Source organism: Podarcis cretensis (assembly GCF_951804945.1).
Source record: "Podarcis cretensis genome assembly, chromosome: 13".
Classification (NCBI taxonomy): domain Eukaryota; kingdom Metazoa; phylum Chordata; class Lepidosauria; order Squamata; family Lacertidae; genus Podarcis; species Podarcis cretensis.
This window is the reverse complement of record NC_137182.1, coordinates 16,669,143-16,696,932: the sequence shown is the minus strand read 5'-3', so window position 1 is coordinate 16,696,932 and position 27,790 is coordinate 16,669,143. Positions and strand designations below refer to the sequence as shown.

General features: G+C 43.9%; 2 protein-coding genes across 6 annotated transcripts in view; one reads left to right on the top strand and one right to left on the bottom strand.

Annotated features, from left to right (window-relative positions):
- Positions 1–27,790, bottom strand: part of NSF (N-ethylmaleimide sensitive factor, vesicle fusing ATPase) — a 105,226-nt gene that overhangs the window by 60,754 nt on the left and 16,682 nt on the right. For all 5 annotated transcript variants that reach the window (XM_079949538.1, XM_079949539.1, XM_079949540.1 and 2 more), the window contains exons 2-7: positions 21,954–22,039; positions 17,441–17,540; positions 11,369–11,408; positions 6,009–6,175; positions 4,017–4,124; positions 2,891–2,966 (exon numbers count right to left, since the gene is read on the bottom strand). In XM_079949538.1, the coding sequence (XP_079805664.1) occupies positions 2,891–2,966; positions 4,017–4,124; positions 6,009–6,175; positions 11,369–11,408; positions 17,441–17,540; positions 21,954–22,039 (577 nt within the window). The remainder of the gene's footprint in view (positions 1–2,890; positions 2,967–4,016; positions 4,125–6,008; positions 6,176–11,368; positions 11,409–17,440; positions 17,541–21,953; positions 22,040–27,790) is intronic.
- Positions 1–27,790, top strand: part of WNT3 (Wnt family member 3) — a 146,930-nt gene that overhangs the window by 109,738 nt on the left and 9,402 nt on the right. The gene's annotated exons all lie outside the window — the stretch shown is intronic.

Sequence of the window (27,790 nt, the reverse complement as noted above, 5' to 3'; positions counted from 1 at the left end):
CAGATAAGAACATTGGCAGGATTATTGTAATAACCTGCAGGTTTGTAAGTGTATATAATTAAAGTAGATGAATAAATGAGCAAATTAATCTGGATATGCAGAAGATATTAAAAACAAATTCAAGCAACCGCGGAAAGAGGGGAAAGGAAGTCGAGCTTTGAAATGTTAAAATGATTGTAAAATTAGTGAAATGTATAAACTTGAAAAATATAATTTATTTTTTTAAAAAATGTGCTGATGGGGGTGGGGGGGAGATTACCCTTGAATCTTCCTGCCAAACTTGCTATCCTCTTTTGTCACACCAGTGTGGCACGCCATACCCACTGAGAACAACTGGAATGGGCAATGGTAAGGTTGATGGACCAGTGGCTTGATTTGGTATATGGCAGCTTCCTATGTCTCCCTGGGAGCTGCTGCAACCTTGTCCTCTGCTCTCTCCTACCTCAACCCCCAGCAGAAGACGCCAGCAGCCAGCTACTGCCTGCAAGACAAGGAAAGGAACCCTGCTGCTTTGCCTTCTCCAGGTCTGGCTACAGGATGCAATCAGAGAGGAGGCCTCAGCTGTCATCTCGTCCTTGCATGTCAACAGCATGGGCCTTTGTTACTGAAATTCCCTTTTGCTACCTGCAGAATGCCTGGCCATTGGAATTTCTTCTGCAGCACGGCTAGTAAATTTTTTTAAAAAATAAAATCCTTGTCACTCTCTTTTATGATATGTGTCCTGATTTCTTCCTGTTCACTCTTGCTATCTTTCCAAGAAGTTAAAACCGCTGGTCAAGATACAACCTACGTGTGTGTGTGTGTGTGTGTGTGTGTGTGGTTTTTTAGGACCCGGAATAGTAACAGTGGGACCTTAGTTCTCAAATGCCTTGTTACTCAAACACCGAAAACCCAGAAGTGAGTGTTCCGGTTTTCAAACATTTTTCGGAAGCTGAACGTCCAGTGCGGCTGTCGGCTATTGTTTCCTGGGCGCCTGCACTAATCAAAAGCTGCGCCTTAGTCTCCAAACATTTCGAAGTCAAATGGACTTCCGGAACGGATTAAGTTTGGTGCTTTTGTTTTTGCTATTTATTTGGCGTTTTTGAGGCTTTTTCAGCTGATTTGTTTTTGTGACTGTGTGGAACCCAGTTCAGCTACTGATTGATTGATTGATTGATTGATTGATTGATTGATGGGAAATGGATAAAATCCCCCCATCCAACCAATGACTATCATCAGTGCAGGTAAGGAAAAAATAATAATTTTTATTTTTATCATCTACAATACTGCCTTATTTATTTTATAGTGCAGTACATTTAAGGCGACATTTTTCCACCTTCGCCGCATCAAGCAGTTGGTCCCTTACCTTTCCCGCCCTGACCTGGCCACAGTGATCCATGCAACAGTCATCTCCAGGCTTGACTACTGTAATTCGCTCTATGCAGGGCTGCCCTTGAAGCTGACCCAGAAACTCCAGAGGGTGCAGAATGCTGCAGCGAGGCTCCTCATGGGGTCTCTGCCATGGGAGCATATTCACCCAGTGCTTTTCAAACTGCACTGGCTCCCGGTGGAGTACAGGGTCAGGTTTAAGGTGCTGCTTTTGACCTTTAAAGCCCTTCACGGCCTAGGTCCCTTGTACCTACGGGTCCGCCTCTCCCGGTATGCCCCACAGAGAGCCTCAAGGTCCATAAATAGCAACACCCTAGTGGTCCCAGGCCCTAAGGACGTTAGATTGGCTTCAACCAGAGCCAGGGCCTTTTCAACTCTGGCTCTGGCCTGGTGGAACGCTCTGCCTCATGAGACCAGAGCCCTGCAGGATCTGATTTCTTTCCGCAGGGCCTGTAAGACAGAGTTGTTCCGCCTGGCCTTTGGCTTGGAGCCAATTTGATTCCCTCCCTCCCTTTCTTTCTTTTTTCCTTTCCTTCTCCTCCTGCGATGAGGCTACATTTTAATATTTTAATGTTTCCATATTTTAATGTTGTATTTTAATTTTGTTTTTAAGTTGTAATCATTCAATTTGTTTTTATTATTGCTTGTAAGCCGCTCTGAGCCCGGCCTTGGCTGGGGAGGGCGGGGTATAAATAAAAATTATTATTATTATTATTATTATTATTATTATTATTATTATTACATTGATTATAGCTTTCATTTTATGGATCAAAGGTCTTGTTAGATAGTAAAATTCATGTTAAATTGCTGTTTTTGTTGAATGGTCTCTTTAAATGTGAAGGTTCATTATTGTTCCACAAGATGTGTATTTCTTTAAGGGCCAGAGCAAATAACGAGACCCAGTTTTACAGCTGTGAAATAGTATAGCAGGTGCTGCTAAGTTATGTTAATTAAGCTGAGTCAGCAATTGGGTATAGTATATAAAGAGCAGCACCTAGCTCTCTCAGTACCCTGGGGGATGGGCTGGTGGTTGGGTCATGCTTGTTGATCTATTTAGTGTAAAAGGAGTTTTTGTTTTTGTTATTAAAACCTTGTTAAAGTTATTTTTGAGTTCCTTGTAATGCGTGGTCTCCCCAGCAAGCTTTCTGCAGCGCAACTAAACTGCAAATAGCCAACAGTTTTAGGGGTTGTTTTTAAAAGTCTGGAACGGATTAATCCGTTTTGCATTACTTTCTATCGGAAAGCACGCCCTGGTTGGCATTGGAATGCTTTGGTTTTGGAACGGACTTCCGGAACGGGTTTGAGGACCAAGGTACCACTGTATAAACTAGCTAAAAATTAAAAGGGGAGGGAAGATGCAACTTGAAAGAAAAGCCCAGGTCTATGTTTGACAGTCACGTAGATAAGGACGCACGGGCAGACAGGCGAGTAAATACTGCTGTGGTAATTTTTGTGGACTTGCCAATAAGGAAGACAACAGACTACTTGGAATGCACAACTGTTGCCCCAGGGTCACACTTACCAATGAGAGTGAGGGAAGAGCTCTCGGCCTTTTCAAACGCAACCTGGCTGTTGCCAACGACAAGACCAACTTCGATCTGAATGAACGAAAACCGCAATTAGAAGCCTTGAAAAGTAGTAACAGACACACATTGTGTTCCCCAGAGAGCCTCAGAATGGAAAGAAAGGGCCATTTTTATATTAAGACAAGCTCTATAGCAGCAGAAAGCAGCAGGCGGCATGAGATGAAGTCATCCCAGCGCAGCTTCAACAAGATTCCTAGCGGCATATGGTCAAAGAAGACCTATTCGTGACGATCCGCCCCCATCTCAAAGCTGCAAAAACAGGGGAAAGGACCTGGACTTCAGGGCTCCGGAAAGGAAATCAGCTGCCAGAACAGAAGGCAGGTAAAGAAAGAGCTACAACGCTGTTTCGCTCATATCAGTGGGGTGCTGGCACCATATATAAAAGTGGGCACGACAAAAACAAAGATGTAAAAGAGATTTACCTCTTTATGAAATAACACAGATCTCCAGGGCAGGGAGGGTGGAATTGGCACGAACCCTGGTTAATTAAAAGCTGATTCAAACCAGCATGTTCCCCATTTTGGCAGAAGGATATTCCTGACACATTTGGGAGGATTTCAGATTAATTCCTAGAAGCTTCTGGCGAGTCATACTCCATTTTTTAAACTCTTGGTATAGCAGTCTTCCATTATCTTCTGCCCCCCATTTCCTCTCTCTTCCTCTTTTTTTTAAAAGGATTGTTTTGGTTGTTAAGTAGGATTATCTTGGCGGGGGTGAGATTATGGAATCATTCTAGCCTGACAGCCCAGGGTTGGGACTTTGCTTGTATATTTTGTAGAATGAAAAGGCGATATTAATCAGATGCTTGTTCCCCACTAATTAAGATGGGAAACGCATGTGTAAATAAGCAGATCAGCATTTCTGTATCACTGTACCCAAGATGAACCTCCTTGCTAAGATACGGCCAAGGACACAGTTGGTCCAGCACTGAGTAACAAGGTGCTCTCAGAAAGTCCACAATCAGGGCATTGCCTAAGGATTAGTGGACTCTCTTCACATATTCCGTTTCCAATCATTGTAATTTACAATGAGGTACCTCAGAAAGGGAGATCCAGTTCTTACCTTCTGTTTTTTCCCTGTGGCCGGCTCTCCTTTAAGGATACTAGGATCCATGGCTTCAATGTCCTTGACCAAGAGGCCAAAAAGCTTGTCGTTGAAGCTAAACACAAGCTGTGCAAACAAAGTGAAGGAAAATAAGGTTACTGAAACACTTGCCTGCATTTTCGTGGCTAGAGTGGCAGCCAACAAACAAATGAAGCTCCAGTGCGAGATTTATTTGGGTCCCTCCCTCCTAAGCCATCACACCGGTCCAACAGCACAGCGAGGAGAGGCAATGTCTCCCTGCAGGCCAGCCCTTTCAAGGAATGCAGTTTTCACAAAGGGAATGGAGCCTAGGCAAGGTAGATTGGACCCAGAAGCTCAAAAGGCTTCAGTTGCACCTCTAGCCTTTGCTGGAGCAAGTTGCTAATTGGAGCTATCCATGGTTCTGAAACTCCTGGCTCTGTTTGCCCCATGGGCTCTTTCACCAGACCAAGGCACTTTTCCTCTCACAAGTCTGACCAAGTCCAACTGTGAATATCAAGCAGCACTTCTGTAAGACGTGTCCCTTCAATGCCTATATGTATGTATATGTCATCCTCTTTTCACTTTTTTTTCTCACGTTATTGTTACAGTCATACCTTGGTTTTCAAACAGCTTAGTTCTCAAACGTTTTGGCTCCCAAACAGCGCAAACCCAGAAGTGACTGTTCTGGTTTGCAAACTATTTTTGGAAGCTGGTGGGGCTTCCAATTGGCTGCAGGAGCTTCCTGCAGCCAATCAGAAGCTGTGCTTTGGTTTCCAAACATTTTGGACGTTAAATGGATTTCCGGAACAGATTCTGTTTGACTTCCAAGGTACGACTGTATTTGTCCCATATGGCTGGAATGAGGTGGGGCAGAGACTGAATAAATATTTTGTCAGTTTGGCAGCTGGTGGATGCTGCCCACATTTTTTGACAATTCTGATCCTCTGTACTCTCTCTGTGTGGGAATGGGAGTAATAAATTGATTTGAGGGGATGCTCTCTGTGTGGGAAGGGGAATAATAAATTGATTTGAGGAGATACTTCTTTCAATCTGAAACTTTGCCTGGGTACAAAAATGCATTTTCTTGGGTAGTAAATCTGGTGCTTTGGCTTCTTAGAAAATAAGCAGAAGGTTTTGAACCAAATCTTGTAGACTTTGTACTTCAGATTTAAAAAAATAATGCTCTTAGAGTGTAAAAGAGAATGCAATGAAATGAATGAGCATGTCAATAGACTATCCAGGAGGCTCTGATAAGACTCCAAGATCCTTGGGTCTTTTGTCAAGCCTAGGCTTTGGCCTCCTTCACACATATATTCTCCTCCTATATACTAACAGAAAACTCATTCTTCAAATATGGATCTTTCTGCAGTCTAAATGGCACCAACCACAAACTAGAGGCACCAGACTCGTGGAAGGCCAAAAATCTTTAGTAACATTTTTGGTTAAAAAACCCAAGAGGGAGAAATAAATGACCACAGAATGCTGGCCAGTTGTAGGGCTTTTGGGAGGGGGGGAGCGCCATAAAACCATATGAAAAGCATATGCTCTCTCCAGCCTCAAGTGTACTAGTGCAGAACCTAAAGATTCTTCTTTTTTTAATGCAACTCAGAATTTCAGCTTTCATGGTTCTTTTTTCTCCTTTGTGGTTGCAGAAACTCTGCCTGAATATACAAGCTCATTATCCTGGGTCAAGAACTCCTTGAATGGGCTTCTAAAAAAAAAGAGCCTTGTCTAACGCTGGTCATAAAAAAAATCCCTTCTTTTCAAATAAATCCTCAAAAGGGTCCCGTCTACAAAAAATGTACTGGCCAGCCACCTACAAACAACTCTTTTTATCATTTGCTGTCTAGAAGAAAGAGTGTGCAACTTTGCAAAGATTCGCTTTCTAGTGAACTGCGGTTGGCGATTTGCAAGATTGGAGTAATCGAGTCCTCAGAAGGGAAAAATGGTTTCAATGCTAAGTGAGAATCGCATATAAAGACCACAAACCTGCTGCCCCACTGTGAACGCCTGGTTGTTGAACTGCTGGATGAACTCGGCCGCCATTTTGTCAGAATCATACGGGTTGGAGTCGATGCTCTTCTTCTGCAGGAAGTCTATCTCAATAGTCATCGTGCCGACGCACTGCTTGGTCTTATCAAAGTTATACACGGAAACTGTGTGGGAGGCAGGGAAAGCACAGACATCAACGGAGTGCTGAAGGATCTCAGTTCAGGTCATTCGCCAACATCCCCTCAAGAGCCACGTCCCCAAAGAACATAAAAAGGGTCTTCAACAAATGCTTAAATCAACAAACACTTAACCAAAGAAATGGAAATGATGAATAATGGCAGTGCCATTTTAATGTGATTATCAGCTATTTTATGACCTTGTGCTGTACAGTATGGTGAGGCCTCCTTGGAGGCTATAAAAATGAACCAAGAGTATCTTGGTTGACTCTTAGTGCACACCCAGGTCATCAAGCCTGAACTTCCACAACTGTCACCCACCATAAACCACCATTGGCAGAATTGGCAGCAACAGCAGTACGTACGTTCAATGCTTACAATAATATTTCATTCTCTTGTTAATTGTGATGTTTTAAATGTGCATTTTATACTCGACTTCCTTCAGTAATGTTTTATTTTGAAATCTTTAAGATTTCAAAAGCACTTTTCAGCACATTAAAAAATCAAGGTTTGCGGTTCGCGCCCGGCTCCCGATGGCCGCGCAGAGCTGCGCTTAGCCCGGGACTGCAGGCAGCTCTGCGCAACCCTCAGGGCCGGTCTCCCGAGGGTTGCACAGAGCTTCCTGAAGCCTGGAGAGTGAGAGGGGTCAGTGCGCACCAACCCCTCTCGCTCTCCAGGCTTCAGCAAAAGCCTGCATTCGCCCCATAGGACGCACACACGTTTCCCCTTCATTTTTGGAGGGGAAAAGGTGCGTCCTATAGGGCGAAAAATACGGTATTTTAAGTTACCTGTTAATTATGTTGCTTTGAATGTATATTTTATGCAGTCGTACCTCGGAAGTCGAACGCCTTGCGAGTCGAACGTTTTGGCTCCCGAACACCGCAAACCCAGAAGTGAGAGTTCCAGTTTGCGAATGTTCTTTGCAACCCGAATGTCCAACGCAGGTTCCGTGGGTTCCGATTGGCTGCAGGAGCTTCCTGCACCCAATCAGAAGCTGCCGATTGCTTTCCAAACGTTTTGGAAGTTGAACGGACTTCTGCAACGGATTCCATTCGACTTCCGAGGTACAACTGTATTTGACTTTATTCAGTACAGTAATGTTTTATTTATATTGTTTTATTTGATTTTTTAATGTGCTGAAAAGTGCTTTGAGATTTTGTCTTTAAAATATAAAGTGGTATAGAAATGAGAATAATGATAATAATGAGCAGGAAACTCTCCTTGATATTCTGGGTGCTCCTTGAGCCAAGCAGAAGCTCTGGTGCCTCCATTAGGGAAGGAACAAGGAGCAAAATTTCTGAAGTAAGCAGAAATCAAAGCATAATGAGCAACTGGGGTTATATATAGTTTTCAAAAGTGCCAAAAGCCATTAACTTCGAATTAGATTTTATGGTTGGTGACTATTAAGAGAGTGAAAACCATGAAGTCAGGCTGTTTCAGAGACGAAATTAACTAGTCTCATTGTCAATCCATTTTGGGTTTTGTTTTTAAGTCCATCTAATTTTTGCAATTTCCCCCATAATATTGTGACAACAAAATAAAGCAGACGGGAGCCCTGGTTGCCTCCGCTAGAGAAGAAAAAAGAGGAACCCTGGTTCCTGTTGATTGGGGACCCTGAAGGGTGAGAGAAACAAGAATTTGACATTCATGCATCTACTTGATATATGCTTCAGCCCTCAGAAGCATAATGCCACCTCCATAATGCACACATGTTGTAAGCATCCAATTTGTAGGGGCCAGTTTCTATGCTGGCTTCAGGGAATTTGCTTCCTGGCACAAACCTCCAGAAAGAAACCTCTAAGTGGAAAGAGAATAAGAGAATACAGTCATTACGCCTGTGTGAGTTGTTCCCCGGCCTTCTCCTGCTCTTAGCAAAAAAGATAAACATTGCAAGTTGGGACCGATCTTCCGTTTCTCGTTACAAGTTCCAATTATTGGAGATGCATCACAATGCCAATTGGGGCCTCTGTGCTCTCATTTTCAGAGCGAATGAGAATTAAGAGCCACGCCAAAGATGCAGCTTATGTTATTACCGCTTTAAGGCATCATTAATGACAGCACAGCTTTGTCTAAAACACCAGTACACAATGCCCAGTAGTGCTCTTAGTTTCATATTGCTGGGCAATGTACAAATGTACTTTTACTGCACAATACAGGGGATAGCCACAGCTTCCTGCTTCTTTACCATCCTATTTATATCCCCTGCCCATCCCCAGAATTATACCAACTGCAACCTAGGTTTCCATTAACTTGTTTTTCCAGCACCTTGGACAGCACACAGTGATATCTCTATTAACAGTGCACCTTTAAGAACAGGGGTCAGAAACCTTTTTCAGCCGTGGTCCACTGTCCCTCAGACCATGTGGTGGGCCGGACTATATTTTGAAGATAAAAATGAACGAATTCCTATGCCCCACAAATAACCCAGAGATGGATTTTAAATAAAAGGACACATTCTGCTCATGTAAAAACACACTGATTCCCGGACCGTCTGCGGGCCGGATTGAGAAGGCTATTGGTGGGATTGTAATGAAATTTAAAAGTTTTGGGAAATGATATACAATGAATTGAAGAAAATGTTCCATCTAACATTTGTTAAGAAACCTGAAGCATTTCTGTTAGGGATTGTAGGAAAAGACCTGCCAAGGAAGCTGAAAAATATCTTCATGTATGCGACAACGGCGGCGAGAGTCTTAATAGCACAAGGATGGAAGAATGAGGAAACCCTGACTAAAGAACTATGGCAAGAGAAACTGATGGAGTACGCAGAATTGGCGAAATTGACACATAAAATACGGGACAAGAATAACTGTGACTTTAAAGATGAATGGGAACCTTTTACAAAGTACTTAAAGAAGCAACAAAGTGAACTGGACCCCTTGGCAGGCTTTGAATAAACACTCACAAACTTTCTATTGACAATAACCAGTCAGATAAATTAAGGATTTATACAATTTTGTAACATGCAGAGAATAGCATCTGTAGAGAAACCAGAGACTGGAGCTGAGGGAAGTCGGGGGGGAGTGGAGTGGATCCTTTTATGGGGGGATGGGGGGAATTAAGACTGATATGTTTTAAGATAATATGTTTTGTTCAAATTCCTAATAATTTTTTTAATTTTTTTTTTTAAAGAGAGGGCAATTGGGCTGCATCCGGCCCACGGACCTTAGGTTGCCGACCCCTGTTTTAGAAGATAAAGGGCAGGAGAGGGGGGAAGGTTTGACAACTGTCTCCAGGGCAGCACCACACATTTATGTTTTTCTGTAGGAATATGCACAAAGCTGGGGCGCAGTTCAGCATGTAGGAAGATAATAAATTCAACTATTTCACGGCATGGACAAGTTACATGGCTTCACAGCACTAGAACTAAGCACCTACAGAGTGAATAAGGCGTATACATTGCTCTGAGCAGATGTTCCATGCTTATTCCTATCCAAAAACACTTTGCATGCATTTCTGCACACAGTCCTTTACTGATATATTTTTTATAACGTCATCCTCTTGGTCTTCTTATTTGCTCCTTTGAAGTTATCTTTTTTTACACCGACAACATTCAGTTATATTTTTCAATTTCTGATCTCTCTGCGTCTTTTCCCTTTCTTCTGGGTTGATAGCTCAAACTTAAGGTAATACTGGATTTCCCTTCCTCTCCCCCCCCCCATTACTGGTTCATCTGTTGTTGCTTCACCATCATCGCCTCATAATTTAGGTGTTTTGGTTTTTCTCCTTCTTTTGCTTCGAATATTTCTTCTGTTGGTAAAGTCTGTAGTTAAAGGTAAAGGTACCCCTGCCCGTACGGGCCAGTCTTGACAGACTCTGGGGTTGTGCGCCCATCTCACTTAAGAGGCCAGGGGCAGCGCTGTCCGGAGACACTTCCGGGTCACGTGGCCAGCGTGACATCGCTGCTCTGGCGAGCCAGAGCCGCACACGGAAACGCCGTTTACCTTCCCGCTGGTAAGCGGTCCCTATTTATCTACTTGCACCCGGAGGTGCTTTCGAACTGCTAGGTTGGCAGGCGCTGGGACCGAGCAGCGGGAGCGCACCCCGCCGCAGGGATTCGAACCGCCGACCTTTCGATTGGCAAGTCCTAGGCGCTGAGGCTTTAACCCACAGCGCCACCTGCGTCCCATAAGTCTGTAGTTACCCACTGCTTAATCTGAGATTTGGACTTCTCTTTCAAATTCATTTGGCTCATTGTTCAGTTTGCCCCTAGTTTTTTCTTATTTGGATTATTTTAATTCTTTACTAGTTGGTTTAATCTTGGTCTCATCTTCAACCTTTTATTTCACCTTTTAGTTGCTCTGCTCAACTTACTTATCCTGTTCATATGGTCATATTATTCCATTATGTATTTATCTTTCTTAATTGTCCAATCCTTTCCACATTTGGTGCTTTTCAGTACAATCTTACGCACCTTTACTCAGAAATCCTATTTAATTCAATGGGGCTCGCACCCATTTAAATGGATACAAGATTGCCATTCATGTCAATAACTTTTAAATGTATTGATCCATTGGTTTTTTTGTTTCATTCTGCCTTGTTTTCATTGTTCATTTCAAAACCACAGATTCTGTTTTGACAACATTGCATCCTTTTTCCCCTTTAACTGCTGTCTGTATTTGAAATGCACAACTAAAGGGGATTTAATCTGGTTTTTTCTTAAAAACAAACAAACCCTAAAGACTTTTTGTTTCACTCAGCACATGCTAGCATCAGGTGGCTATCATTTATTTATTTTATGTATTGCCTTTGATTTAGCTGTTATCAGGTATCCCAAAATAACAGCAACAAGGCTATAAGCCACTTTCATAAACAAAATATAGAAATGATTTGAGCAAGAAAAGTTAGTTACTTTTGACTCAATGCAATCTACTGATACAAATACCTTTAGAAAAACAAAGCTATATACAGCTATACCAAATGCATTGGGAGTCGAACGTTCTGGCTCCCGGACGATCGAAAACTGGAAGTGACTGTTCTAGTTTTTGAATGTTCTTTGGGAAGCCAAATGTCCGACGGCGCTTCCGCGGCTTCCAATTGGCTGCAGGAGCTTCCTGCAGCCAATTGGAAGCCGTGCTTTTGTTTTCGAATGTTTCAGAAGTTGAACGGACTTCCAGAATGGATTCCGTTCAACTTCCAAGGTACGACTGTACCATAAACAAATTTACAGGAAACACTTACCATCAATATCTTGCCCGATGGAAAGTCCAGCCCATTTTCTCTGAAAGAGAACAAAAAGATATAGATAGATATAGATATACATATATATAGACATATAGAGAGACATATATAGATAGATAGATTAGATATAGGTATAGATATAGATATAGATATATAGATGTATATATATATATAGATAGATAGATACAGTGGTACCCCTGTTTACATACTTAATTCGTTCCGGAGGTCCGTTCTTTTTTAATTTTTATTAAAAATTTTCAAATGTAACAAAAAAAGAAAAACATCCAAATTTAAGACCTTATTTTCAATATCATCTTTCCAGGACTTCCCCCTCCCCACCCCCTCTTATATTCCAATTCTTTCAAATAAATTCAACAAATTCTTACCCCAAATTTTAAAATTATTATCATTAACCCAATTTAAAAGATATTTTCCCATCCCCTAAAATCGACCTGTTCCCTTCCACGAGTTCCCCTCTTTAATATAAGATACAGATTAACATAAAAGAATTAAAAAAAGAATAAAATATAATTTAACACCCTTTGGATTCCAAATTTCCCTCCCCCCTTTCCCGGTTGCGTTCCCAATGTCCATCAATATCCACTGTCTCTTGGAGCTCCCACATCTAAGCCATAATCCTTCACCAGTTCGCTTTGCCGTCTTTTTAATAGTCTTTACCATCTTTTAATCATCTTTAATTTCAAATGTCCAATCTAAGAAGGGGCCTATCTTCCAACTTTGTCCAGTTCTTGTTTTTCTTGTTGTTCTTGTTGTTCTCTCTTCTCCTCTTTTTTTTTTTTTTTTCTTTTCCCCCCCTGCTCTCCTGCACAAATGTTCTAATTCCAAAAAGCTTGTAATTCCTCTACAGAGGCTTTGTTATTCAGGAACAAAACATTACGTCAAGTCCCTTCCATTCTTCAATAGATGAATCTATTGTCTCCTTTAGTGTGTAGACCTCTGTAGACAAAATAGTGTTCCACTTCTGCAGTTTCCCAGGAGATAAAAAGTCCGATTCAAATTCCATACCAGCAATACTTGTAATAACCCACAGCTCCTCTAGAGGGATTATAGTAACTCAGTTTCATTCCCGATCTCACCCACCAGTCAAAGTAACTTATTATTCCTTGTTTTAAACAATTTATATCCAATTTATAACAAATGTAACCAGCAAAGTCCTCGTAACAAAGTTCTCTTTTTGTTCTTCAGTTTTGGCAGCTCCTTTGACAGCTGTCAAAACCTCTATTTCTCCTCTCCAGGCGCTCTCACGGATCGCTCCCGGGGCTTCCGGGGGGGGGGGGTTATATTTTAATTCACATTCCACTCTTCTCCTCCAGCCCAGCTTATCATTTTCCATCGCGAAATTAATATCTTTATCAGAAAAAAAAAAGGTTGCACTCGATCTTAGTTGTCAGGTCTTTTGCTTTAGCTCCTCTACAACAGGGGGGAGGTTGACTTCCTTTTTATACCTCCCCCGCTCACTCCGGATTTAAGAAAAAATTTATTCCCCTTTTTAATCCAAGTTCCAATTACTCACGGGTTATTCTTTTAAGTCCAGATTTTCAATGGAAGAAGTCAGCGCTCTCCGCCAAATGGCATGCGGCTTCGCTCAGCAGGGGAAGCGGAGGACTCACAGCACCACCACCACCCCTGTCACCCGCTCCGCAGCCTTTAAAAAGGCTCCTTCGCGTGGTCGGGGGGGCGCAAACGGTGCCCGCCGAGTCACCATGCCCATGGGTTTCAGCGCCCATGGTTTTTGAGGGTCCCCGCGTCGCCGGCGCGGTAGAACCCAGCCCCTGCCGAGAAGACTCCCTCCGGAGCTCGGAGGGAGTCCGCCATTCAGCGATGGCGCCAACCCGGAAGTCTTTCGTTCCGGAGGTCCGTTCTTAACCTGAAACTGTTCTTAACCTGAAGCACCACTTTAGCTAATGGGGCCTCCTGCTGCCGCCGCACTGCCGGAGCACAATTTCTGTTCTCATCCAGAAGCAAAGTTCTTAACCTGAAGCACTATTTCTGGGTTAGAGAAGTCTGTAACCTGAAGCGTATGTAACCCGAGGTACCACTGTATATAGATATAGATATAGATATAGATATAGATATAGATAGATGGATAGGAGCTAGGGAAAAAAATCTCTTCGTCACAACTAAAAACAAAATTTCAAAGTGGGGGAGAAGGATATGCAATTTTTCGCAAGCATGCTGTAAGTCATATCCTCAATAAGACTTCATGACACTCACGTGACTATAGCCTATATGAGAGTCCAGACAGCATAGTGGTTAAAAGTTTGAGCTAATGTCAAGAAGTCACTGTCTCTTTACTTTGACAACCATCTCCCAAATGCCCCACCCTACATGCAACGGGGGGGGGGGGTTGACACTACTGGCCTACCATACAAGGTTGTTGTTTGGACAAACAAAAAGATAATGTGATGTGTTTTGAATACGCTAAAGTGCTGTATAAAAGCTAGGTATTATATGCAGGTCCCCTACCTTCTGAAGGCAGCCCTGTTTAGGGAAGTTTTTAATGTTTGATGCATTACTGTATTTTAATATTTTGTTGAAAGCCGCCCAGAGTGGCTGGGGAAGCCCAGCCCAGATGTGCGGGGTATAAATAATAAATTATCATCATCATCATCATCATCATCATCTCTAGCCTGCTGAGGAAGAGAGCAATGCCAAGCAAGCAAGTAGGTCTCAAGCGATTTCGTAGCCACATTTGTTCAACTAGGTTTGCAAATCCATAGCATGGATTATGCTACTCCATTGTTGCACTGACCACTGAACCCCTATCATATTCTGTTTATTGTTGTTTAGTCGTTTAGTGGCTTAGTCATGTCCGACTCTTCGTGACCCCATGGACCAGAGCACGCCAGGCACTCCTGTCTTCCATTGCCTCCCACAGCTTGGTCAAACTCGTAGCTTCGAGAACACTGTCCAACCATCTCATCCTCTGTTCTCCTTGTGCCCTCCATCTTTCCCAACATCAGGGTCTTTTCCAGGGAGTCTTCTCTTCATTCTGTTTTGTTGTTGTTTAGTCGTTTAGTCGTGTCCGACTCTTCGTGACCCCATGGACCAGAGAACGCCAGGCACTCCTGTCCTCCACTGCCCCCCGCAGCTTGGTCAGACTCATGCTGGTAACCTCGAAAACACTATCCAACCATCTTGTCCTCTGTCGTCCCCTTCTCCTTGTGCCCTCCATCTTTCCCAACATCAGGGTCTTCTCCAGGGAGTCTTCTCTTCTCATGAGGTGGCCAAAGTACTGGAGCCTCAGCTTCACAATCTGTCCTTCCAGTGAGCACTCAGGGCTGATTTCCTTCAGAATGGAGAGGTTTGATCTTCTTGCAGTCCATGGGACTCTCAAGAGTCTCCTCCAGCACCATAATTCAAAAGCATCCATTCTTCAGCGATCAGCCTTCTTTATGGTCCAGCGCTCACTTCCATACATCACTACTGGGAAAACCATAGCTTTAACTATACGGACCTTTGTTGGCAAGGTGATGTCTCTACTTCTCAAGATGCTGTCTAGGCCTGTCATTGCCCTTCTCCCAAGAAGCAGGCGTCTTTTAATTTCATGGCTGCTGTCACCATCTGCAGTGATCATGGAGCCCAAGAAAGTAAAATCTCTCACTGCCTCCATTTCTTCCCCTTCTATTTGCCAGGATGTGATGGGACCAGTAGCCATGATCTTCGTTTTTTTGATGTTGAGCTTCAGACTATATTTTGCACTCTCCTCTTTCACCCTCAATAAAAGGTTCTTTAATTCCTCCTCACTTTCTGCCATCAAGGTTGTGTCATCTGCATATCTGAGGTTGTTGATATTTCTTCCGGCAATCTTAATTCCGGCTAGGGATTCATCCAGCCCAGCCTTTCGCATGATGAATTCTGCATATAAGTTAAATAAGCAGGGAGACAAAATGCAGCCTTGTCGTACTCCTTTCCCAATTTTGAACCAGTCAGTTGTTCCATATCCAGTTCTAACTGTAGCTTCTTGTCCCACATAGAGATTTCTCAGGAGACAGATGAGGTGATCAGGCACTCCCATTTCTTTAAGAACTTGCCATAGTTTGCCATGGTCGACACAGTCAAAGGCTTTTGCATAGTCAGAGCACTGCTAATTAACTTTAAAGTGAACTATGTCCTTATCTTTCAACTTGTTCTCGCCTCGAATTCTGCATTCCTGCTTTATGAACCAGAAATTTCCACTTTCGTTTCTGAACTGTGTGCATTTCTGCCAGCAGCTCCCTACATTTGAAATGGGGAGATCCCATCTGTTCAATGCCACCCACTTTAAGAAGGTGTCTCAAACCTACTTGTTTCAGTTAGCACTTGCCAATGCAATCTATATTTTTAGATTCCTCTCCAGGTTTTTTCTTCCTCTCTGTTGATTACTTTGATTACAGGCATAAGCTTGTGAACAGGATCTCACTTTTAATTTTTTACAAAATGCCTAGCTGTATTAGAAACTTAGTAGTTTTATTCAGATTGCTATTTAGCCTGACCCATCTAAGCCTTTTGATTAGGAACATGATCTCCTCACCGTGGTTCTGCAGAGTTATCTATATCTTCCCCACTTCTCAAGGCAAGGGAGCAGAGGTTTTCCATAACACCTCCAGATGAGTCAGAGACAGAAACAAAGATTTGCAGGCTGGTCTCCCAAGCAAGCACCCTTACATAGTTGTTGAATTAAAAAAAAAGAAAAAAACAGAGAGAAAATCCTCTTTTGCAATTCACAGCCCTGTAGGCTATTCCCCCTTTGCTGTTTTGTTGAAAGAGGAAAGGAAGAATTGCATCCAGCAGCTCACTCCCCAAGCTAGGCTGCACTTGATTCACAGGTTCAAAGTGTTTGCTGACACTACAGGGGGTTCAGGGAAGCCAAGGAGATTAATCACACACTGCAAAGTGTTGCTGCTAAAAATCCAGAGATGCTGGTGCTACATTTGACAGATTTCTTCTGCGTGGAGATTTGTAAGTACTGTACCAGATCACTGGGAGATTATTTAGCAGCAGCACTGCTTTCCCAGGGAAGCTATAACCCTCTGTTCCACATTGCTTGTGCTTAAGAGGGCTGAAGCCATGGCAGGGGATCCAAGCAGCAGGCCATAATAATAATAATAATAATAATAATAATAATAATAATAATAAATACCCTGCCCACTCTGGGCAGCTCCCAACAGAATACTAATAACACGATAAAAGATCAAACATTAAAAACTTTCCTAAACAGGGCTGCCTTCAGATGTCTTCTAAAAGTCAGATAGTTGTTTATTTCCTTGACATCTGATGGGAGGGCGCTCCACTACTGAGAAGGCCCTCTGCCTGGTTCCCTGTAACCTCACTTCTCGCAATGAGGGAACCGCCAGAAGGCCCTCAGAGCTGGACCTCAGTGTCTGGGTTGAACAATGGGGGTGGAGACGCTCCTTCAGGTATACTGGCCGAGGCCATTTAGGGCTTTCAAGGTCAGCACCAACACTTTGAATTGTACTCAGAAACATACTGGGAGACAATGTGGGTCTTTCAGGACCGGTGTTATATGGTCTCGGAGCAGCTGACTGATGGGATGCATCACATGACAGCAGCCATCCTTTCTGAGGAAGGATGCCTCTCTACTCTTAAACAATCTTGATTTCCGCAGCGTGGTGTAGTGGTTAAGAGCGGTGGACTAGTAACCTGGTGAACCAGGTTCGATTCCCCGCTCCTCCACATGCAGCTGCTGGGTGACCTTGGGCTAGTCACACTTCTCTGAAGTCTCTCAGCCCCACTCACCTCACAGAGTGTTTGTTATGGGGGAGGAAGGGAAAGGAGAATGTTAGCCGCTTTGAGACTCCTTCGGGTAGTGATAAAGCGGGATATCAAATCCATACTCTTCTTCTTCCTTGCCACATCAGACCAAAAGGTGCTTCGAAGTCCAACACTCTGACTCCCCAACAGTGACTGACCAGATGTCCCTGGGAAGCCAACTTTAATACGCAGGTTTTGCATTTTTGTGGGTTAAAAAAACAACACACAGCCATAGCTTTTAGTATGAAGTTCCATTTCACTCTTGGCCAATCAAGCAATAAACAGTCAAAAACATACCTGTGGTAAACTGAAGGCGATGCTGCCTGGGACAACGGAGGAATAAGTTCTTAGCGTAAAAATGTATTTGTGGTTCGGGGACGTCTTCACAACTACATGCCTGAAGGGGGAAGAGAAATGGACAAGGATTGCTACATCCCGTGCAGAAAGTTCCAGCCTCAATCTTTGGCATCTCCCAGGTAGGGCTGGGAGAGAACACTGCCTAAAACCCTGATAAGTAATATCCAAGGCGACACGATGACCAAGTACAACAATGCAATATCAATATAAACTCTTTATATAATCTATACGAAACATTGAACAATATGAAATATATGAAATATATGAAATAAACATAGAGCCAATTTAACATAGGTCTTGTAAGTCTCTGAAAGTCTTTGTAGACTATGCAAGTCTCTAAAAGAAGCAATAGGTCATCAGATAGTTCATCAGATTCTTATCTGATGTAAACAAGCCTTAAAACTTTGTTTTTATGATGTCCAATGCTGCCGAAGTGGTCCGCAAGAAGACATAGTGAACAGTGATTCTGGATATACCCACTGTTTCGTGAAAACCTTCTTCAGCACGGCAGAATGTAGTCAGTCAGTATCGAGCTGGCTCGGCCGACAGTCTGATTCAGTATAAAGCAGTTTCCCTTGGCCCAAAAGACCCTCAGATTGTTACAATATTCCTGCCAAATGCCCCCGCTTCCTTGGAAGCATCCCAACACAGAGAACATGTTCTTCAAGTCACAGTTATATAGCTTTTCTCGTGCAGATTCTGGCTGTCAAGAAGAGCAACCGGTGTCCGTTCTGGCCGCCTTGCCCTTGATAAAAGAGCAATCCCACATGGGAAGGGCTCTTCCCATCAGATCTAGCAGCAGAACAAGTGACGGTGTACAGCCCAGGAGGACAGGGCAGCTTCCTGCTACTGTTGTAAATAAAAATAATGCCCTTTTCCCTTATGGGGTATCCAAGAGCCCATATAGAGTCCTTACATAGGTTCCCTATTGGTAGGAGAAAATAACAGAGGCCAACCAGAGAATATTGAGAAGCAAAGCAGCTAGTAAGCTTGATCTTTATTGATCTGTTGCAACAGGGTGCTCCCCTCACCCGCAGGAGAGGAAGAGGACCCCCAAAATTGCTGTGCAAGGGCTTATAAAGACTTTTGAAATTCCTATCCTGTAGATCAAGACCACCCCCAGAAACATTATGCATTCATCACAGAAGCGGTGTAACCTAAGACCACCCCTCAGATAAGGCGGATCTAAAACAGAACATTTGCATGTTGTTTTCTCCTGTCGCTTTGTTTATTTCCTGTCTGACAGGTTACTTGATTGGATTTCTTGGGTAGCCTGGGCAGTCTTTTGTAATGATAAGGCTCACACCCTTATTCAAACACAGATTAAGACAGGATTTGTGAAGGAAGAGACAATGGGGAGGCTTTTGCATTTTGACCATGCAAAGAAACATTTGCTCAGTTTAGGAATCAAAATGGTTCCAGGTTGGCTTTCCTGTGCTGATCTATGTACGTGTGGTTATGAACGTTGCCATATATCTAAGACCATAAAATTCCTATCACATGTACGTGTGGTTATGAACGTTGCCATATATCTAAGACCATAAAATTCCTATCACATTATACAGTTCTTCCCTCAAGGATATGCACATTCAGGAAAGAATAAGGGAATTCCATATAGCTTACAAGGCTGGGATCCAAACTATCTGCATGGTGACTCTATTAAAATCCTTCAGAAAAGTTAGTCGTGACTAACTTAAGCCCCACCGATTTCAATGGGAACAAAATGCAACAAACTCATGAGCACATCTCTTGTGATTTCTTTTCACAGATCTGAGAGGGTTTCTTTTTTCTTGTTCCACCGCTTTTCCACGGTTAAACCTGCTGGTTACTGCTGAATCAGGACAAACATCTATCTGCAGAAAACCTGATCAATATCTTTTCCTCGATTCAGTAGTAAGCAGCGGGTTTTCCTGGGGAAAGCGGCAGGACAAAAAAAGATTAAAAAGTCTCGGATCCAGGACCCGTGACTGGAAATCGCAGGACAAGTGGAATCGTGGCTGAGCCCATAATCTGTATCCAATCCACACAGGTTTCAGCTTTAGGGAGTGCCTGAGCAGGTAGTTTTCTGCAGGGCAAATATCTGTTTCAGGGATTTTACCAGCGTTGGTCTGCAGTATAAATGAAATGTGAATGTCAGCCTTTACGGTTGCAGAGAAAACCTGGGAACTCAAAGGAAGGCACAAATGTACATACACACGTCTCCACTGACTCATAAGGAAGAGTGCCATAAACAGTGTTCTGTCACTAATGTACAGAGAAAGCAGAGTTTCCCATCCCTTACACCGGTTACCATGGGAGCGTCCTCATCTTTTCTGCCACCACGCTCCCTCCACACAGGCTTTTCTAAGCCCAAATGTGACAGGTGCTGAAGAAAAACCATCCATGTAGTCGCTACAAATGAGACTGTGATGGAGAACGATATGCATTTCTCAGCAGTGATGAACATACATGGTTGCACAATCGGCAATGTTACGAGGTCCCAGCTGATACCTCGCTGTCGCCGCAGAAGGAGGAGTTGGTGCTGAGCACCCACAGTGGGGCGAGGGAGGACAGTCCCCCCCCCCGGGGTGTGTGAAACGTAACTCCTAGATTCCCAGCTTTCATTTTAAAAAACAAAGGCGTCTCTAGCTGTTGTAGAACCCGAGGTACGAGACAAAAGGTGCAGACACAATTCTTCTCATTTTAAGGTGAGAAATTAGCTAGCTCTCACCTTCCGTGTTTTACTACCACCCCCCCCCCCATGGGGGGGAACTGCTGATGCCCATCACACTCCTTCTTCTTAGTGCAATAATAAAATTTAAGGTCTTATATATATAATAGGTAAAGGTAAAGGGACCCCTGACCATTAAGTCCAGTCGTGGCCGATTCTGGGGTTGTGGCACTCATCTCGCTTTATTGGCCGAGGGAGTTGGCGTACAGCTTCCGAGTCATGTGGCCAGCATGACTAAGCCGCTTCTGGCCAACCAGAGCAGCGCACGGAAACGCCGTTTACCTTCCCGCTGGAGCGGTACCTATTTATCTACTTGCACTTTGACGTGCTTTTGAACTGCTTGGTTGGCAGGAGCAGGGACCGAGCAACGGGAGCTCACCCCGTTGCGGGGATTCAAACCGCCGACCTTCTGATCAGCAACTCCTAGGCTCTGTGGTTTAACCCACAGCACCACCCACGTCCCTATATATATATATGTTCATAAATGTACCAACCAAGCACGTACATAGATCAGCACAGAAGACCAACCTGAAACCGTATTGACTCCCAAACTGACCACATGTTTTCTCTGCAAGGAGGGAGGGGGTCAGGGAGCCTTCCCATTGTCTCAGGAAATGGGAAATCACCATCTCAAAGGGTGACAGACTACCAGGAAAGGCAATCAGATAAGGCATTATCAGATAACCTGGTAGACAGGAAAAACAACATTCAAATTTCTGTTGCAATCCACCTTTTCTGTGACGTAGGTATGATGGGGTGGTCTTGAGCTCCAGGGCAGAGAATTTAAAATGTCTATATAAGGGCAGGCACACCTCGGGTTCTGGGTCCTCCTCCTTTCCTGTGTGTGAGGGGAGCACCCTGTTACAACAGATCAATAAAGATCAGGCTTACTAGCTGTTTTGCTTCTCAATATTCTCTGGTTGGCCTCTGTTATTTTCTCCTACCAATAGGGAACCCACGTAAGGACTCTGTATGGGCTCTTGGACACCCCATAAGGGGAAAAGAGAAGATTTTGTTTACAACATTAGACAATAAAGGACAGAGGTCTGGGAGGGGGCGAGACTCATGAAACTTGCAGTGTTGTGTCCAAGCATCCTCTGTGCCTCCAAGTCACATTCTCACATCAAACAGGCAGCTATAACTGGGTTAGAGGTGCCGTATGTCTCTCAGGGAATGTTTTTGGTGTGGCGTTGCCTTCTGCAAAGCAGAATCATTCCTAACAAAAGGGGCCACCTCAAATCTCCACTAGAAGAGATTTGAGTCATTCTGAGCGGTGGACCTTTAGACTAATGAAACTGCAAATGCCTAATTGTTCACTTTCAGGAAACATAAACACACATTTGCACCTGAAAGCTTTTTACTATGCCCTGTGGCTGGCAGGTTATGAGTGTTCCACTTTTACGAGGCTCAGGCTGTATTTTTTATTGGTTTATTGCTTGGAGCAGGTAATTGTTTTACATTTATGTCATTAATTCATGAAGTGCCTTCTATTCTAGTAAGAGAAGCAATCTAAAACAACAACATTTGAATGACTGTTTTTTGGCAACATTCCACCTTTAGGGGATCGGAACCTGGGAGCAATATATTGCCCAACCAGCCCAGACAACATCCTGCAATACTCTGGAGATGAGCTACTAAAGGCTCTAGGAAACAGTAGGTTCCTATAAATTATTTCCCCCCAGTCACCGCAAGAAAAGGCAAATTCTCCATTAATGTGTGAGGATAATAACCACCAAAACTTACAAGCCAGACTGAAAGTCCTTTTCGTTGACCACCGCACAGTTGCTTAAGGAGAGTTCGTCCGTGGGACATCTCGCAGCTTGCATAGTCTGTGAGGGAATCAGAGAAGACACAAGGAAAGGTCAGAGCAGCAAGACATTATAGGACATGTATACAAGATGGCTTTGCTCTCTAAGGTCCACATTTTAATTAGCTGGAGGGAACAGGAAAGGCAAATCAGCTGCTTATAACTTGCTTGGCATTCAGAATACTAGTACAGCGGTACCTTGGTTCTCGAACTTAATCCATTCCAGGAGACCCTTCAACTCATGAAACCATTCGAAAACCAAGGTGTGGCTTCCAATTGGGTTATCTCCAACCTTGGGACTTGGGATTTGTCTCAGTCTAAACACACCATATGGGACGCGGGTGGCGCTGTGGGTTAAACCACTGAGCCTAGGACTTGCCTATCAGAAGGTCGCGGCTCAAATCCCCGCGACGGGGTGAGCTCCCGTTGCTCGGTCCCTGCTCCTGCCAACCTAGCAGTTCGAAAGCACGTCAAAGTGCAAGTAGATAAATAGGTACCGCTCCGGTGGGAAGGTAAACGGTGTTTCCGTGCGCTGCTCTGGTTGGCCAGAAGCGGCTTAGTCATGCTGGCCACATGACCCGGAAGCTGTACGCCGGCTCCCTCGGCCAATAAAGCGAGATGAGCGCTGCAACCCCAGAGTCGGTCACGACTGGACCTAATGGTCAGGGGTCCCTTTACCTTACTACTACTTATTATTATTATTCAGATTTATATACCACTCTTCATCAAAAGATCCCAGGGTGGTTCACAAGACAAAAATACAAGACAAAAGCACAAATAAATAGTTAAAACAGAAACAACGGAACAAAACAACCTCTCCTCCCACAAACACGTTTTAAAGGCTGTAGAATATTAATCAGCCAAGGCCTGGTTGAAGAGCATATTGCCCAACCTGCCCAGATAGTGGTTTTGATTAAGACATCTATCACATCTTTCTACAGTGGTACCTCAGTTTAAGAACTTAATTTGTTCTGGAGGTCTGTTCTTAACCTGAAACTATTTTTAACCTTTACTACCACTTTAGCTAATGGGGCCTCCTGCTGCCGCCGTGCCGCCGGAGCACGATTTCTGGTCTCATTCTGAAGCAAAGTTCTTAACCCGAGGTACTTTTTTTGGGTTAGCGGAGTCTGTAACCCAAAGCGTATGTAACCTGAAGCATATATAACCCGACGTACCAATGTATATCAGAGTTTCTAACACTGCCCACAAGTCAGGCATTTGGGACCTGACAAATTATCACAGGTTATCCACATGCATGGTGCCTTATGTAGCTGCACAAGCAAAAATAGACAATTTGGCGCTTCGCAAGCAGATTACGATCTAAAAATGGCTCTGAACTGCAAGCCAGGAGAGCCTCACATCCTGACATATATTGTACATGCAAACCCTTGGCATTAATTTCCACAACACAGAGGACAAGATTAACTTGGGCACTGATCTGCCGCAAGACAAGAGAGCAAGTGTGCACAGCAGAAATGATCTATGAGTCATCCGCAGCCTGACAGGGAGCAAAACGGGTGAACCCAAAGCAATATGAAAATCTGTGATGTGACTGAGGACGCAGGGTGCCTCAAGCTCTCTTCCAAAAAGAGAAGAGGCCAAGAACAGAGTGCCCTCAAAAGTGCAGCAGGGAACATGAATAAGGGAACAACGCTAATGGCTCGTCCTGTTAGATCCATCAGGTTCTTCAAAGCAGTGTCTCCAGATGCAGTCAGGAAGCAGTGTGTGAAATTGCCTTCTTGAAAACAATGCAATGCAGAAGGCTGCTAAGTGACGCAGTTTAGTTTAGTTTATTATTTATTTCTTTCAGATTATAACTCATTACATAAAATATATGGTGGGCTAACCAGGCATTTGTTTTTAGATGCTTTCATCCCATGGTTTTATTGGCTTCAGGTTGTATTTTTGTTTTTAATGATGCTGTTATCATTTTTAAAAGATATTGTGTACGGCTTAGAGATTTAAAAATATTAAGAAGATTAGAAATGCTTTTCAGTCAGGGGTTATTAAACGTCTCCACCCTCTCCCACAGATCCCTTGAACATGGGTGAGGGTTCTCGGTGGACCACATCATGATTTTTCAGCCTGTTTTAGCAGCTGTGACGAACTGTGCTAGATGTCGCACGATTTTCTGTGATGTCTTTAACGGCTTCTTTTATTCCTCATAGATTGTATCTTATTGTGTTACAATTTAAAAGCAGCCATGAAACTAAAAATCACCATAAATATTCATAGCTGTCAACTTTTCCCTTTTCTTGCGAGGAATCCTATTCGGAATAAGGGAATTTCCCTTTAAAAAAGGGAAACGTTGACAGCTATGTGAATATTCCATGTGGTGGAATATTCAACCAGAAATCCACAGACCTGCCGCAGGCCACCTGAATGAAGTCTGCAGACCACTGGTGGTCTATAGACCACAGTTTGAGAACCCCAGTTTTGAATAAAGAGAAGTGTGAGCCTTACTTCCCATGCTGACTGCAGACCATACGTACAGGACGACACCTTTGTATGCCACATTCGTCTACTGCCTTCCTCCCCCTGACCTTTTCCATGCTAGCATCACCCCTCCTGGGAACTGGAGAGATGTCAGTCTCAGAAGAAGCTGTAATATGGGACTCCTCTGTCTATCTCTGCCTCTCTCACACACTTACACAAGCTTAGAATCACAGAATCATAGAGTTGGAAGGGACCCCAAGGTACGCAGGCTGAGACCCTACCTGCCCGCAGACTGTCTCGCCAGAGTGGTGCATGCTCTAGTTATCACCCGCTTGGACTACTGCAATGTGCTCTACGTGGGGCTACCTTTGAAGGTGACTCGGAAACTACAACTAATCCAGAATGCGGCAGCCAGACTGGTGACTGGGGGCGGCCGCCGAGACCACATAACACCGGTCTTGAAAGACCTACATTGGCTCCCAGTACGTTTCCGAGCACAATTCAAAGTGTTGGTGCTGACCTTTAAAGCCCTAAACGGCCTTGGCCCAGTATACCTGAAAGAGCGTCTCCACCCCCAGCGATCAGCCTGGACACTGAGGTCCAGCTCTGAGGGCTTTTTGGTGGTTCCCTCACTGCGAGAAGTGAGATTACAGGGAACCAGGCAGAGGACCTTCTCGGTGGTGGTGCCTACCCTGTGGAATGCCCTCCCACCAGATGTCAAAGAGATAAGCAACTACCTGACATTTAGAAGACATCTGAAGGCAGCCCTGTTCAGGGAAGTTTTTAATGGGCCTTCTCAGTAGTGGAGCGCCCTCCAATCAGATGTCAAGGAAATAAACAACTATCTGACTTTTAGAAGACATCTGAAGGCAGCCCTGTTCAGGGAAGTTTTTAATGTGTGACATTTTAATGTATTTTTAATCTTTGTTGGAAGTGGCCCAGAGTGACTGGGGAAACCCAGCCAGATGGGCGGGGTATAAATAATAAATAAATAAATTATTATTATTATTATTATTATTATTATTCCTTTCTGTGCAGGAATCTCAGCTCAAGCATCCATGACAGGTGGCCATCCAACCTCTGCTGAAAAACCTCCGAAGAAGGAGAGTCCACAACCTTTCGAGGGAGACCTTTCCACTGTCAAAAAGCATTTACTCTTAGAAAGCTCTTCCTGATGTTTAGTCGAAATCCCCTTAGCTTAAAGCCATTGGTTCCAAAGCAGGGGGAAACAAGCTTGCTCCATCTTCCACGTGACAGCCCTTGATATATTTGAAGATGGCTATTGTATCTCCTCTCAGTCTCCTCTTTTCCAGGCTAAACATACCCAGCTCCTTTAACCATTCCTCATAAGGCTTAGCTTCTAGACCCTTGATCATCCTAGCTGACCTCCTCCGCACACGTTTCAGCTTGTCAACAACCTGCTTAAATTGTGGCACCCAGAATGGGACACAGTATTCCAGGTGTGGTCTGACCAAGGCATTAATAGAGTGCTGCTATTGCTATCTTAATTCGTTCCAGAGGTCTGTTCTTAACCTGAAACCATTCTTAACCTGAGGTGCACTTTTGCTAATGGAGCCTGCCGCCGGCACGTGATTTCCGTTCTCATCCTGGGGCAAAGTTAGTAACCCGAGGTATTACTTCCGGGTTAGTGGAGTTTGAAACCCAAAGTGTTTGTAACCCAAGGTACCACTGTACTATTACTTCTGTTGATGCAGCCTAGAATACCATTTGCCTTTTTTTTCTGCTGCTGCATCACACTGTTGACTCATGTTAAGCTTGTGGTCCACCTTATCAGCCTTTAGCCAGAAAATTTGCGAAAGAAAGAAAGAAAGAAGCTGATAGTCTGAGTAATCTGGTATATGTCCTAGCTCTCATGCCACCAATCACAGCACTACTACAGCTGTACAGTGGTACCTCGGGTTACACATGCTTCAGGTTACAGACACTTCAGGTTACAGACTCCGCTAACCCAGAAATAGTACCTTGGGTTAAGAACTTTACCTCAGGATGAGAACAGAAATTGTGCGGCGGCAGCTGGAGGCCCCACTAGCTAAGGTGGTACCTCAGGTTAAGAACTGTTTCGGGTTAAGAACGGAGCTCCAGAACGAATTAAGTTCTTAACCCGAGGTACCACGGTACAATAAATCACAATGAACCTCGCTTCTTGGCCAGGTACATGTTATATAAAGTACAGATCTAGCAATTGCCACATGAGACTCAGAGCTTCTGAAAAATCAAGCCCAGGATCTGCAGATGCAGCCCTAAATTATGCGAAGTCATTGCTGCTTTGTTTATGTTTAAATAACTGCCTCAGGTGCTGAGTGGAAAAAGCACCAGGCAGAGGGGCTCTGGGCTCCTTTGATGCTGAGGCCTGCTCAGATTCTGCCCTGGCCCTTTGCACCTCAGCAGATGCATTTTCTCAACCTGTAAACATGGAAAGGAAAGTCCACAAAGCCATCTTAGATTGCAATGCTTCGGGGGGGGGGGGGCAGGAGGAGAAGGACTTGGGAGGATTGACCTGAAAAGTCTGGAAATAAAGGTAGAGAATTTGGGCTTATAAGCACAACTGTCCCAAAAGCCAGAGTCTGTGCCTAAATATAAGACACATGCCAACCCGGGGGAAGAAAGGGAAATAAATCATCAGCATCCCATTATTTAAAGCTGCCTAGAGCCTTCAAATGTCACCCAGGCTGCCAGAGTTAGGCAGTGGTGGGGCACGAAATCTCCTGGAGATTTAAATGCTATTTTGTAACCTGCTCTGCAGGGATTAGAGAGTTAAGCTTTTTCCTATGTCATACGAAGAGCATCTTTCTCTCTCACACAAACACACACTAATGCTAAACAGTATCTCCTAAGTGATAGAGAATTGCCATTTTTAAAATTATTTTTACAGGGGAGTGTCAAAGGAAGCACGGTATCATCAGACCATGTTCAGAGATTAATTTTATTCACTGGATCTGGAATCAGCCTAATTCTCTTCTTCATACCGATTTTTCTACCTCTGGATAAATTGTGGCAATTACTCATAAAATGGACCAGTTAAGACTAAGCAAAAGTGCTTCTCATATCAGGTCTCAAGCTCTATTACAAATTATACACTCTGGTCCGGAATCTGGAATCTGAAACCCCGAAATGCAGGTGTGTAGAAAAACTAAGGGCTGCGTGTGTAAGCTGAGTTCTGCTCATGCAACGGGGCTTCCCTTTGCTCCTCATCCCCCACAATCTGCTCCAAAGGGTCACCCAACTCTCTGGAGCAAATTTTGAGATTATTTGGGGAAGGGGCTCCAGGAGAGGGGAAAGTTTTGTTGTGCAAGCGGATATCTGCTGCACAAACGAA